The sequence below is a fragment of the Mesoplodon densirostris genome, chromosome 14 (assembly GCF_025265405.1).
Source record: "Mesoplodon densirostris isolate mMesDen1 chromosome 14, mMesDen1 primary haplotype, whole genome shotgun sequence".
Classification (NCBI taxonomy): domain Eukaryota; kingdom Metazoa; phylum Chordata; class Mammalia; order Artiodactyla; family Ziphiidae; genus Mesoplodon; species Mesoplodon densirostris.
This window is the reverse complement of record NC_082674.1, coordinates 84920292-84934500: the sequence shown is the minus strand read 5'-3', so window position 1 is coordinate 84934500 and position 14209 is coordinate 84920292. Positions and strand designations below refer to the sequence as shown.

The following is a 14209-nucleotide window of genomic DNA, read 5'->3' as shown; positions in this document are numbered from 1 at the left end:
CAAAATTAGTAGAGATATTTTATTTTCTTAAAAACTATTTCTGTCCACAAAAATTAGAGATTAATAGTACCTTTATTAGATGAGTAGAATATTGTTTCTCTGCCAGGATCAACTTGTACTGTTTACTTCTCTGTAACTTCTAGTTTAAAGTCACTCGTAAGCAATGAATTTTCCACTGTGTCACCTGGGAGACAATATGGTCTAACTGATATCCTAATTAGATCATTTCCAGAACAGGATGTGGAGGGCCATAACAGATTGTTCACTGTGGTTTCTTGCACTAGGAAGGTAATTTCCCATGCTCCCTATTTAATTACACTATAATAATTATTCAGTTATTCCTACCTTATAGAAAAGAGGGGGGGATAACTTCTCTGTTTGAGGAAGTGATTTGACTTTTTCATCACTGAAGAAATATCAGGTTTTTAATCCCATCTCTCCTTTTGATCTCATGTGGGAAACACACTTGGAACTTGGCCTTTTAATCATGATTTGCTTTGATTCTTTGGACTTCCTTAACACTAATAGACAGTGACTGTACAGTCATTGACAGAATTTGATTTGGCATATACCCTAAGGTCCTACCTGTATCAGTGCAAGTACAGTTTTAAAACTAGTTTCATCAGTACTTGTTTTGAAATTCCCAAATCATAATGGAACTAGTTGGAGGCATTTGGTTAATGGAACAACCCTGCAACATCCTAGGTTCTGTTAACAGCATCTGTAGGCTGCTTGGCTTCCACACTAGCAAGATGAGGATAGGTCTTTGAGGCTCTGGGCCACAGATGTGTACAGAAGAGAGACAGAACAAGTTCATTTTCTACTGTTAGGTAGGGAGCAGAACCAGGCAGAAGCTAGGGGTTGGAAATTCCAAGTACCTTTGAACAGTTTGTCTGGGGGTATAGGCAAAGTCAGAGAAGCATGAAAGAAAGAAAAGGTGCTTGAATTCTCTCATTTTCAGTGAGGATGTTCTGGAAGAGTCATTCTTGGGAGCACTATCAGAGTCACCAGCCTTTCCAGAATGTTCTTACTTCCATGTATATATAATTCAATGTGGTATCATTAGAGTGTAAGGGGTCTGCTTCTTCTCACTTCCCATGTTATACTAGGTTTCTTTACCAAAATCGGCACTGTATTTTTTCATTGTGGGCAAAAGGCAATATGTTTATGAATTTTTAATATTCCTGTCAAGATCTTACAAGAAGGTATTACTTTGCAAGTTATATAGGGATGCTAGCAGTAGAATGGAAAGTGGATTATAATCACAAAATAGTAAATGCTAGCTCGGTGGCTTTCCCACAGAGAGGTAATGTATCTTGGTGAGACAAGAGAGCATTTGTAGAAGCGGGTTTATATTCAGCTTTCCGCTGGTTCCCTTCTCCTGCACCAACACAATCTCCTGGGCTCTCCTTAAGTCACGTTTGTAAATACCTCCTCGGGTGGACCCACATTACCACTGACAAGATGAAGCCCTCTTTCTTTGTCCTTAATCTATGGTTTGTAATGGGGTTTAGTAGCAAGCCAGAAGGGAATGGCAAGAAATGTTGAGAGGTAGACACAGGGAAATGGGAGAAATAAAATCGCAGAACCAGACAGCAGGAAGGCACCGTAGTATTCATCAGGCAGAAATACCACCCAGTGCTGGAACTGTTTCTCTGACATCTCTTATAGATGTGTCCTCTGTTAGATATTTCTGTTGACCCCAGATACACACAATGCTTTTTGTAGGCAGTGTGTTCCTTTGTTGGGGAGCTCTGATTGTTTTTTATCTTTAACTGACCCAAAATCTCTCTTTTAGGAGTGTCCAACCCATTGGGTCTGGGTCATTATATGTGACAGCCCTCTTCTAAGAACTGGCATACACAGTTGTAACTCGCATTGAATTTGTCAAAGGCAACTTCAGGGATTATAAAGAGTAGTTATTATATTGCTTATTGAATTAATTAAAGGCAGCAGGAACTTCTAGAGAAATCATACCTTTCACACTCCTGAGTTAGTATACGACAGTGCTACATGGAGCATGTTAATTAACTTCTTAAGAAACTTCCTAGCTGGTTTGGTTTATTTTGCTTACCCTTTGGTTGGCAGTTCCTGAGGAATTTAAATGGATGAAGCAGAGCACACAGTCAGGGGAAAAATTATACATATTTCGTTTCCACCTGTGATGTTCTGTAATACTTTAGATGAAGGAATGAAGATGAAAAAATGGAAGGCAAATGTGGCTCCTAAGCTGCAATACTAAACTCAGTGATCGACAAAAGTGACATTTCGAGGTGGAGCTCAGAAGAATAGGGTTCCAGAAAGAAGCAGGTAGTGCTATCCGAGTGATGGTTATAAAATACATTTGAGAGATAAATCCAGGTCAAATTATAGAAGACCTTGAATACTAGAAGAGGAATTAAGGTCTTCTGAGCAGAGAGAAGCTATTGATCCTTCCAGAAGTATCAGTGAGGATAGGCCAGGTTAATCTGGAGTAACCAACATCCCCCCATCTTGGTATCTTGATGAAACAATAATTTTCTTCTCATCCACCCTCCATGATGAATGTGGGTTGGCAGGGGCTCTGCTCATCATAGTCATGTATGATGAGCATAGTCATACATGGCCCAGGGCGGTCATGTATCCTTCTTGACACTTGTTTCCTGAAATGCACAGGAGAAAGGGAGATGGCAGATAAAGCAAAGGCTCCTAGAGAATCTGCCTGAATTTGGCAAACATCTGTTCACATTTCATTGGCCAAAGCAGGTCACTTTGCCATGCCAAAGTAAAAAGGGGGCAAGGGAATCCGATCTTATAGTGGGTGCAAAAAGAGAACAGGAATATTTCAGGACAGCTCTACTAATGTCCACTGCAGAGCATGAGAGAAAAATGGTGACTTAAAAATAAGGCCAGGGAGTGGCACACAGGCAAATTTGCTGAGTCATGTATTGTGGTGGAGTTCTAAAAGCTGGGTGATTTTGAAAAGGCACAGTTTGTTTAAATGTTTAGAGGGATTTAGTAAAGGCATTCTTTCACCCTTTTTTTTTTGCATCTTGTTTGTCTGTGGAGCTTTTAGGAAACTCTCAGTTTTCATCTGTACTGATGGATTGATTACCTTGGAGATATGTGGAGAAGAGTCTCTTGTGAAGAGGCATATGGCTTCCTCCTTATGTCAGTTTTGCTCAATATTTTTATTAATGACTTGGATTAAAGAGAAAGAAAAAGAGACTGGGTAGAGGAGGGGTGATGTTGATTAAATATACATGAGGCAAAGAGCCAGCAGAGAGAGTTAACCGAATGAGTACAGACTGCAAGTGATTTTGATGGGCATATAGACCTACGGTTAAACTTAAGACAAAATATAGGTCTATATGCAGGTGTTTGTAAATCACTTCTATGTGCAGAGGTTTATGAATATCTGACTTGAAATCAGTGATTTTAAATCCTTCGCAGAGCTTTTAGTTTGTTGCAAGTAATATAAGCCCATAGTGAGATCTGGCTGTTTGAAAAAGCAATATTCCAGAGTTCTCTGGTGGTCTAATGGTTAGGATTTGGCACTTTCACTGCTATGGCCTGGGTTCAATCCCTGGTCGGGGAACTGAGATCCCACAAGCTGTGTGGTGTGGCCAAAAAAATAAAAATAAAAAATAAAAAAGTAATTTTCACTTGATAAATGAATGTGACCCAGGTGTCACACAGACTCTGGCATTAGTGAGCACTCAGACACATCTGTCCAACAAATGAATGAATGAATTTAAAGAAAGATAAGTGTTTCCTGGTTTTCCAAAAGTAACATCCACACACATAGGACAAAGTTTCTTCTCTGTATAGGGGGGACCTATGTTTGTTCTAAATAATCCAAAAGCAGACAGACACACATATTTCTATTTGTGCTGATTTGAAATTCTTTAAAAAGTAAAATGCACAGGAGTAATAAGCAGGTTAATTAGATGGTGAAGTGAGGGTCATTAAAAGACCCAGTTAATTTGATCCAGACATTTGGTTGGACACTTTGACTCTTTGGACATTCCCTTGTGATGTGTGGAATCATCATTTGGGAGGCAGCAGCCCAATATGGGGAAAAGGAATCTGACTTAGGAATCCAGTCATTGGGCTTTGGTTCTGGCTTCTCCATTGAGTAGCCTTAAGACCCTGGACAAGTCATCCAATGCACGTCACTAACCTAACCTTCAGCTGACTTAGGTTATTAAGTTTCTTCATCTGTAGGTAAAGGCTTAGAATGTGTGGCTTGGGTTGAATTTGCCCTGCCAACCTCATGCAAGAAGCCAGATAAAAGCATTGAGTAAATTGTGAAATGTTTTATAAAAATAAGAAGGATTATGGTGACATTTTCCCAATGGCCTCAAGAAACTGATTTGATTGTGTGACATAAACATACTACTTACTGGGAGGCCAGGATTACCAGCGTTTCTATCAGAGACTTTTCAAAATAAATGCAGTGATTCAAATGTATTTCCAGATGATGCTTTGAGGATTACTAGCAGAGCAGCTATTACGAAGCAGTCCATGCTCTAATCCTATTATAAGGCAGGCCAGACATCACTTACTTTGCTACGTCAGCCTTCGTTCAGCTGATACCAACAATTGTTAGGCCTGTTATAAAAGGCAATGTGAATATTTTTCACTGTTAGTCAGCAACCACAGTCCTGCAGACTCCCTTCAGGTTGTAGACAGTTCTGTGACTGGTTTACTACATGTATCCTGAAGTGAGTGTGGAAATGATAAAACTGAAAACCCAACTGACATAAGGATACAGATACTGTGTGTTTCTCATGGGACACAAAACATGAATGAGCAACATACATCAAACTGAATAGCATGTATGGGTAGGAAAGGCAGGGGGTATATATAATATATGACTAGTTCCAGTAATAAATCCAATCTCAGGTTAGTTACAAGGACATAGGTCTAATCCGGAAGTGTAACAGCATCCCAGGCCATAACCAGCTGGGCAGATTTGCATAAGTTCCCAATGGATATCTCTGTGGAGGCAGGTCTGAGGTTATACATTCTTCCTTCTGATTGGACGTAGCCTCCCTGGTGTAGGCAGGTTCCCCAGCCCATGTGAGCTTCTCTCTCTGGAGTGATCAGGGTTGCCAACCACGGAGAAAATGAAGGTGCTCCAGTGTAGCATTTCTCAAATATTCATATGCACATAAATCACCTGGGCATCTTATTAAATTGACAAATTTTTTTCAGTGGGTCTAGGCTGAGGCCTGACATCTGCATTTGTAACAAGCTCCAAGGTGATGTCCATAAGGGTGGTTCACAGCCCCCATATTTTCAGTCCTGGCATACAGGTATGAGGTTCTCTCTCTGTCTCTCTCCCTTTCTTTCTCCATAGCCATTTTGGTACAACTGAAAACAATTAACAGAGTTTTAAGAAAAAATGATATGAGTGGGCTGAAGCGAGTATGAATCATTTCAAGCCCTGCTGATCACCCCGTCCTTTGGGGCATTGCTCTAACCTTCTTGTTCATGGGAATTCTCTGTCTCTTGGCTGTAGCTCTGCTATTCCAGCAGCATAAGGACTTTTAAACCTTAGAATGTACCACTGAGTTCAGAAAAGCTCAATATTCAGGATGTCATCCTCTTAATATCACTTTCTTAGAGAAGAAACATAATTCCTGTTTAAACTAAAATTGATGTGCATAACTGATAATAATGCTTGTCATTTACTGAGGCCTTGCTATATACTGTGTGTTTTCCTGAAATCATCTGGTTTAATTTCTGTGCTAATCCTACAATGTAGATACTGTAATTTTCATCCCCTACAGGTAAGGAATCTAAGCTTGAAGTCAAAGCCCAGTCTCTGAACCACTTCCCTCTCAGTGATGGTCAGGCCACCTTTTAACCTATGGATGTTTTATTTCTTATTGGTTATTTGTACAAGGACAGTTTATAGGATCAGCATATATTTATGCAATTAGTGGGAGTAGAAATATTAATTCAACAAGTCTGTACTGTATCTGTCTTAGTCCCTTTTGGCTGTTATAACAAAACACCTTAAACTGGTATCTTATTAACAATAAGAATTTATTGCTTACCATTCTTGGAACTTGGAAGTCCACGATCATGACCCCAGCATGGTTGGGTAAGGGCCTTTTTTCTGGTTTGTAGCTAGAACCTTCTTGCTTTATCCTCACATGGGGGAGGGGCTAGGGAGTTCTGTGCAATCTCTTTTATAAAATCCATGAAAGTTCCACTCTCATGACTTAAGCACCTCCCAAAGGCCACTACTTTTGGGGGGTAGGATTTCAACATATGAATGTTGGGGAGACACAAATATTCAGACCATAACAATATCTTTAAATGCAAGCTATTGTACTTGGAAGTACTGTATAGTTTTTGTTTTTTTTTTAAGAAAATGATCATAGCTAGGAGAGTGGGTCTTGAAAGCTCTCATCATAAGAAAAAAAATTGTATCTATGTGGTGATGGATGTAAACTGGACTTATTGTAGTTATTATTTTGCCTTGTATACAAATATCAAAACATGATGTTGTGCACCTGAAACTCATTTAATGTTATGTCAATTATACCTCAATTTAAAAAAAAAGAGAGAGAAAAGAAAGTCCATTTGCCTTGAAAGTGTACTTTGGCTCTTATCTTGGTTTTGTTTTACATCAGGAGCAGGGTTACTTGCACATAGATGCTCAATGGCAGCTTATTCAATCGTGGGAGAAAATAAAGAAGGATTAAAAAGTGAAGTAGTGGAGCAAAGCAAGAGCTGTCATTTGGATCATCTTATCTTTAGAAGAAGAAAGCAAAACCCAAACATGTTTGAAGGATCTTGAAAACTTGCCCACCCAAATAGGTGTCAGCTGAGGCCTGCAGTTCTTCTGTTAGTGTTCTTTGCTCAGAATTTCTGTGCCTATGAGCTCACCACCCCTGCTTGGAGATTTACAACAGACGTAGCAAATTGAAGATTCTGAGAAGTGGAGCACTAAATAATCCAGCCTTCCACAGCCTGATTTGACCATGGAAACATTCTTCCATGGAAGACCTCCTACCATCCCCAGGAGGCCCATGAAATGTTCTTTAGGGAGCACTATTTTGGAGTAAGTACCTTCCCTCCCCTTAGCTGGCTTTTCCAAACTTGATTTTCCTAGTGCAAGAGTCCTGGAAATTCAGGACTACCAGTCTGGTCCGGTTGTTAAATTTTCTCTCCTAAAATTGTGGGAGCAAAAGTGGAAAGTTAGGGGCGTCCCTGGTGGTGCAGTGGTTGAGAGTTCGTCTGCCGATGCAGGGGACGTGGGTTCGTTCCCCGGTCCGGGAAGATCCCACATGCCACGGAGCGGCTGGGCCCACGAGCCATGGCTGCTGAGCCTGCGTGTCCGGAGCCTGTGCTCCGCAGTGGGAGAGGCCACAACAGTGAGAGGCCCACGTACCGAAAAAAAAAAAAAAAAGGTGGAAAGTTAGTCTGAACAGGAAGAGCTGGGTCCCAAGGGCAGTCTTTTTCTCACTCTCACAGAGTGCTTCCTCGGGTGACTAGAAAAGGAGGTTCCAGCAAAGCCAGCACCTGGCCAGCGGCAAGGCGGCCTCGAATCTCAGTCTCCTCCCAGTACTCTGCCTCATCCCAGCAGCTGCCTTTATTTCTCTAGGGGTCTTTTGACCTGCATGCTAAACGTGCTCTCCCAAACTGCCTTTTCCTTGCTACTACCGAGATATGCCCACAGGCACTTTTCATTTTAAGGAGTCCATTTCTCTTGACCAGATAAGAAATCATAAAATGAAAAAAAAAAAAGTTGGAAATTCCTCTAGAAGTGCCCAGATCTGCAGTTTCTGACTCCGTTTTGTAATGAAAGCACCAGTTGGCCTCCACCCATTGTTTTTATTATGAATGTGTTGTCAACAAGCAACCACCTCACTCTTCTCGTTCTCTTCATCAGACCTTGCTTTAGGGAAGATCTATGGGACATTTTCTTCAAAATCCTCGTCTTGCCAGCCACACGCTTTGAGCTTTACCAGATGAACCAGGAGGTCCTTTTTTGTCAAGTGACATATATGGATGGATCTCTGGGGCCCTCCAAACTGGGGGACTTTCATTGCCCTGAGATTTCTGCTTTATTCAGGAATGATGCCCCCAAGTGTCATCTATCACTCAGGCAGGATATTAAAACTATAAAATGTTGTTGACCTTCAGGGACCTTTGGGGTGTCCTCAAGAGAGACTTGTCAAATTGTTGAAGTGTAGAGATGGCAGTGACCACAGTGGGAAAGAAGGGAAATTCTCTGGGTGGAAGTGTGTGCATTTTGCTTGTTGAACACATGCTCAGTCGGTGTGCATGTGTGTGTTTGCATGTGCTCTGTGTGTGCTGTGTGGGCCTTATGGCCTAGGAGAGAAGCATCAGCTAGATCCATAATGAATAAACATTCCCCCCGCCTCCCACCAGCACTGTCACACTCAAAGGAGTGCTGTACAGGGATCACAGTGTTGTCTGGGACTAAAATAGTCTGGGAAGCACTGCCTTTGGTGGGGACCTTTGGTAATAACTTGAAAGCAAGCTGTTGTGAATTTGTTCTGAGATCCAGAGCACGATGACTTTTGTGAAATGCATAACATGTGGCTCACAGGGCTCTCTCGAAATTGAATGAAGTTGTGTGTTCAGTACTTGAACCTAATCCTATGCAATGTCTATTGGTGTGTGAGTATAAGCTCAAAGTTGTTATAAAACAAGTTTATATAAGAATCCGCTTTGTTATTGTCAGAGATATGCAAAGACAGAGTTGCCAGTGCTGTGAAGCTGAAAATATCTAAGCGTAGGACAGATAACTTCTTGACATGAATCCAAACAGTAGAGATAATCCAAACATCAGATGATAAATTGACCTTTTATGGTCTTTTCCAAAGCTTAGATCTCTTTTATTTGTAACTGTCTTCTTGAGGTATGCTTTCTCAACTCCTTTATGTTGGAGTTCCAAGATGAGATGAATAGGATATCAGCAACGGTCAGGGGAAAAATTATCTGAAAAAAAATTTTTTTTTTTTTTCAGTACGCGGGCCTCTTACTGTTGTGGCCTCTCCCGTTGCGGAACACAGGCTCCGGACACGCAGGCTTAGTGGCCATGGCTCACGGGCCCAGCCGCTCTGCAGCATGTGGGATTTTCCCAGACCGGGGCATGAGCCCGTGTCCCCTGCATTGGCAGGTGGACTCTCAACCACTGCACCACCAGGGAAGCCCTGCGCAGAAATTTTTAAAACTGAAAATATTGCTTTGTTTTAAATGCTGGGTCTATTTTGTGTCTTCACAGAGTTTAGGAATAGTATTCATATATATGAGTGGCAGAGAGGCATAATCTCATCTAAACTTCAGTATTAGACTCAGAGTAGCTCAAAGGTTTGATTAAAAATACTTATAATAATTAGATTCAAAGCTTTTGGAATTCCAGCAATTTTTTTTTAAGGATTCAGCACCTAATAAAGTACAATAGATTGCAGGGCTCATGGTCAGTGAATAAGCACTTTTGTTGCTTAGAGCTTCAATTTATCAATAGGACTTGTTACTATTAGACTTGTTTTCTAGCTTTCTTTGGGGGTTTAAGGGCCATTGTCCACCCACACATCACATTTAGTCACAGGCTATTATGAAAAGAAATAATTATTTTTGCAAGGTCTGCAGGACCAGATTCAATTTTGGAAAACTTGCAGGTATGGTGGTTTGTGGACAACCTATCTGTCAAAAATGTTTAGATTTGTGGGGCAGACGGAGGTTGCAAAAGTAATTAGAGGAACTGGTGATAGCTGCAGGAGTTTGAGCAAGAATCAGCATGCTAATCAAAAGCCTGGGGTGAACCAGGCTGGAACTGGACACCTGGAGGATCCTGGAGAGCAAGCTGGATTAGGAAGGAGGGTTATGCCTGGCACATGAGAAGAAGATGCCAGAGGAGCAATAAATCCCCTTAGCCTGTGTCAGCTGTGAAAATATAGGATAAGAGCAGAGAAAGAGCTAAGGGTAGTAGGTATCTGGGACATTAGATAAATGAACAACAGAATGCTTTGAGATCTTGGGTTCAAGACATGCCTGATGGGCACCATGAAGTACTGGGCTTGTGGGGCAGAAGCAGTCAGCTGGTTTAAAGAAGCAACGATGGACAAGACAGGAGCACATCCTAATCAGTTTTTACAAAACCTCTGCAAAACAAGATCCTTGGACTGTCCCAGTTGTTTGGATGTGAAGTTTTGTTATAATAATGTATTAGAAATACCCCTATGCTTGTTAATTTAATTATTTTTTAAAAAATCAACCAAGAACCTCTTGGTGCTCAGAAATGTGTCTGATTCATTTTTGTGTCTCTAGCAACCACCAAGAATCCTCATTAGTAATAGGAGTGTGTGTGTGTGTGAGTGTGGTTTATGATTTACCCTGCATTTGGACTGACTCTCCTACTGCCTGGAGCCCCCTTCAGTGGAGTCCTTCTAACCCCTTCTCCCTGAGGCTTCTAGTCGCTGGAGACAATTAGGCAATTGTATCTTAGAACCAGAGAGTTCAGTGTTCACAGCTCTGCACACGTGCAAATAAATAGTTGCATAGCAAATACTTGTTGGGGGAAAGAACTTGCATTCCTCATAAGCACTGAGTGTAAGAGACAGTGCCCCCTGTTGTGAGTAGCAAGTGAAAGCAATGTTCTAAATTCAGTAGAAAAAACCCGGGCATGCACACATCACCCCAATCTCCTCCTCCCCTGGATCCTGTAGCTTTCACATGTTTGATTTGAGTGAGTGATTTAGGATTCTGGGTGGACTTTCTTTAGAAAGATGAAATGCTTAATGTAAGAAACTGGCATTGACAATTCCTGTTCAGTGACATGAGAAAAGAACTGTTAAAAGCTCTGTTTCATTTCAACATTTATATATATATTTTTTACCAGGGAAGACTCTCCATCCCACCTCACTAACCTTTCCAGGAATCCAAGATCATTGCCATGGTTACAAATTGCTTAATCAATAGTATAGAGAACAATAGCAGTCACTCTTTACTGGTCTGGCTGTTGTCAAGGTCTCTCATTGAGGAGACTGCATCTCCTCTGGCTCCTATTGTCATGATAGCTGCTGTCCCATCCAGAGATGCTCTTGGAGGGGACAAGATTAATTTAGAGGTTTTAAAGGACAGGCAGTAAGAGCCAGATAACCTATTTTTAAAATTAAATCTTCATTGAATTATGCATATCTATATTTTATAAACCCTGATTTAAAATGCTAACCTTAAAGATAGGGATATATGCATATGTTATATGCTATTCTTGAAGGAATTGTTTGGATGATTATGGTTGTCAGAAACCATAGATTCACTAAGAACAAATTCTGATAATGAGATAGTTTTCTTTTTCAATCAATTTACTATGTACTGATTGATTTGGACTTCACAAAAAACTAATGAGATCTTGGGTTGCATTAATAAGAACAAGTTGGACAGAAGAAGAGAAGAGAAGGTCCTGTGTCTCCCTGGTTACAGTAAACTGGAATGTTGTATTCCCATATGGGTGTGCCTATTGAAGGAAGAGACTGATAAACTGGGAGATTATCAGAAAGAGAGTGAGTGAAGGTGAGAAGTGGTTAGAGATCATCTCTTGGGAGAAATAGGTAAAGCAACACAAATCATTCATCCTGGAGATGAGTTTACTTAGGAGAACCATGTTAAATGTCTTTGGATATTTCAAAGACCAGCTTGTGGACTAGAGATTGAATATATTTTTTATGGGATCTCAGAGGGCACAAAAACTTCCATTGTGGTGTGGTAACCAAAGTACAGATTTCAGATCAATTTAAATAACTTTCAGCAGAATCATCCAGACTTAATTTACTGGTACCTCCATTATAGTAAGAGTTGCCAAGCTTAACTTGGCTTTTTCACTCTCTTCTTCAAAAAAGTTGCTTAATCTTGAGAAAGAAAAACAGAGCTGGAGGAATCAGACTCCCTGACTTCAGACTATACTACAAAGCTACAGTCATCCAAACAGTATGGTACTGGCACAAAAACATAAATATAGATCAATGGAACAGGAAAGTCCAGAAATAAACCCACACACCTATGGTCACCTAATCTATGACAAAGGAGGCAAGAATATACAATGGAGAAAAGACAGGTTCTTCAATAAATGGTGGTGAGAAAATTGGACTGCAACATGTAAAAGAATGAAATTAGAACACTCCCTAATACCATACACAAAAGTAAACTCAAAATGGATTAAAAATCTAAATGTAAGGCTGGACACTGTAAAACTCTTAGAGGAAAACATAGGCAGGGGCTTCCCTGGTGGTGCAGCGGTTGAGAGTCTGCCTGCCGATTCAGGGGACACGGGCTCGTGCCCCAGTCTGGGAAGATCCCACATGCCGTGGAGCTGCTAGACCTGTGAGCTGTGGCCACTGAGCTTGCACATCCGGAGCCTGTGCTCCGCAACGGGAGAGGCCACAACAGTGAGAGGCCCGTGTACCACACACACAAAAAAAAAACCCAAAACAAACAACAACAACAAAAAAACATAGGCAGAACAGTCTTTTACATAAATTGCAGCAAGATATTTTTTGATCCATCTCCTAGAGTAATGGAAATAAAAACAAAAATAAAGAAATGGGATCTAATTGAACTTCAAAGCTCTTGCACAGCAAAGGGAACCATAAACAAGACAAAAAGACAACCCTGAGAATGGGAGAAAATATTTGCAAACAAAGCAACCAACAAGGGGTTAATCCTAAAATATACAAACAGCTCAGGCAACGCAGTATCAAAAAACAAACAGCCCAATTAAAAAGTGGCAGAAGATCTAATTATACATTTCTCCAAAGAAGACATACAGATGTCTAAAGATGCTCAACATCACCAATTATTAGAGAAATGCAAATAAAAATTACAATGAGGTATCACCTCACACCAGTCAGAATGGCCATCATCAAAAAAATTTACAAACAATAAATGCTGGAGAGGATGTGGAGACAAGGGAACCATCCTACACCATTGATGGGAATGTAAGTTGGTACAGCCATTATGGAGAACAGTGTGGAGATTCCTCAAAAAACTGAAAATAGAACTACCATATGACCAGCAATTCCACCCCTAGATATATACCTGGAGAAAACCATAATTCAAAATGATACATGCACCCCAATCTTCATTGCAACACTATTTACAATAGCCAGGACCTGGAAGCAACTTAAATGTCCATCCACAGAGGAATGGATAAAGATGTGGTACATATATACAATGGTATGTTACTCAGCCATAAATAATAATAATAATAATAATAATAATAATAATGCCATTTACAGTAACATGGATGGACCTAGAGATTGTCATACTGAGTGAAGTAAATCAGTCAGAGACAAATATCATATGGTATCACTTATATGTTAAATCTAAAAAAAGGGTACAAGTGCACATATTTACAAAACAGAAATAGAGTCACAGATGTAGAAAACAAATCTATGGTTACCAGGGGTAAGGGGGGGAGGGATAAGTTGGAGAGATTGGGATTGACATACACACACTATTATATATAAAATAGATATATAAGGACCTACTGTATAGCACAGGGAACTAATAAGGACCTATTGTATAGCACAGGGAACTCTATTCAATACTCTGTAATGGCCTATATGGGAAAGAATATAAAAAAAGAGTGGGTATATATATATGCATAACTGATTCACTTTGCTGTACACCTGAAACTAACACAACACTGTAAATCAACTGGACTCCAATAACAGTTAAAAACAAACAAAACAAAGCAAAACAAACTTGTTTAATCAAACTGTGGGCAACACCTGCTATGGAATCATGGTGGGGGCAAGAGGGAAGAGAAACATTCAGATTTCTGCGTCCAACCCCAGACCTACTGAATCAGGGTTTTGGGGCTTGTGACCCTTGAATCTGCATTTTGAACAGGTTTTACTGTTGCCCACTGAAGTTTTCAGACATGATAGCTAACCCATCTTGAATCTAACAAGCAGACCTTTCAACAAATACTGCTTTCATCCCAGGTTGAAAGAACTCACCTGTTGGTTCTCTGAAGTCTGCATTCTTTACTGGTAGTTTCAAGGCCCTTGATTTGAAAATCTTGCTTGTCTCACCTCAAGATGTTCTCTCCAGTCACCATTTTGCCTGTCCTTCAAGTCTCGGTGTCTTCATGGAGCTGGTTCTGGTACTTCTAGTCGACTATGTATGCTTTTCCTCACAAATCCTAGTCATTTTAGTCAGTATCACAGAACAACTC

At 40.5% G+C, this 14209-nt stretch overlaps 1 protein-coding gene across 5 annotated transcripts in view; it reads left to right on the top strand.

The window, feature by feature from the left end:
- CTNNA2 (catenin alpha 2) overlaps positions 1–14209 on the top strand; it is a 1046049-nt gene that overhangs the window by 485173 nt on the left and 546667 nt on the right. The window contains exon 7 of one of the 5 annotated variants that reach the window (XM_060116849.1): positions 595–604. The exons of the other annotated variants lie outside the window; for them this stretch is intronic. Coding sequence (XP_059972832.1) covers positions 595–604 — 10 coding nt within the window. The remainder of the gene's footprint in view (positions 1–594; positions 605–14209) is intronic. 5 annotated transcript variants of the gene reach the window in all.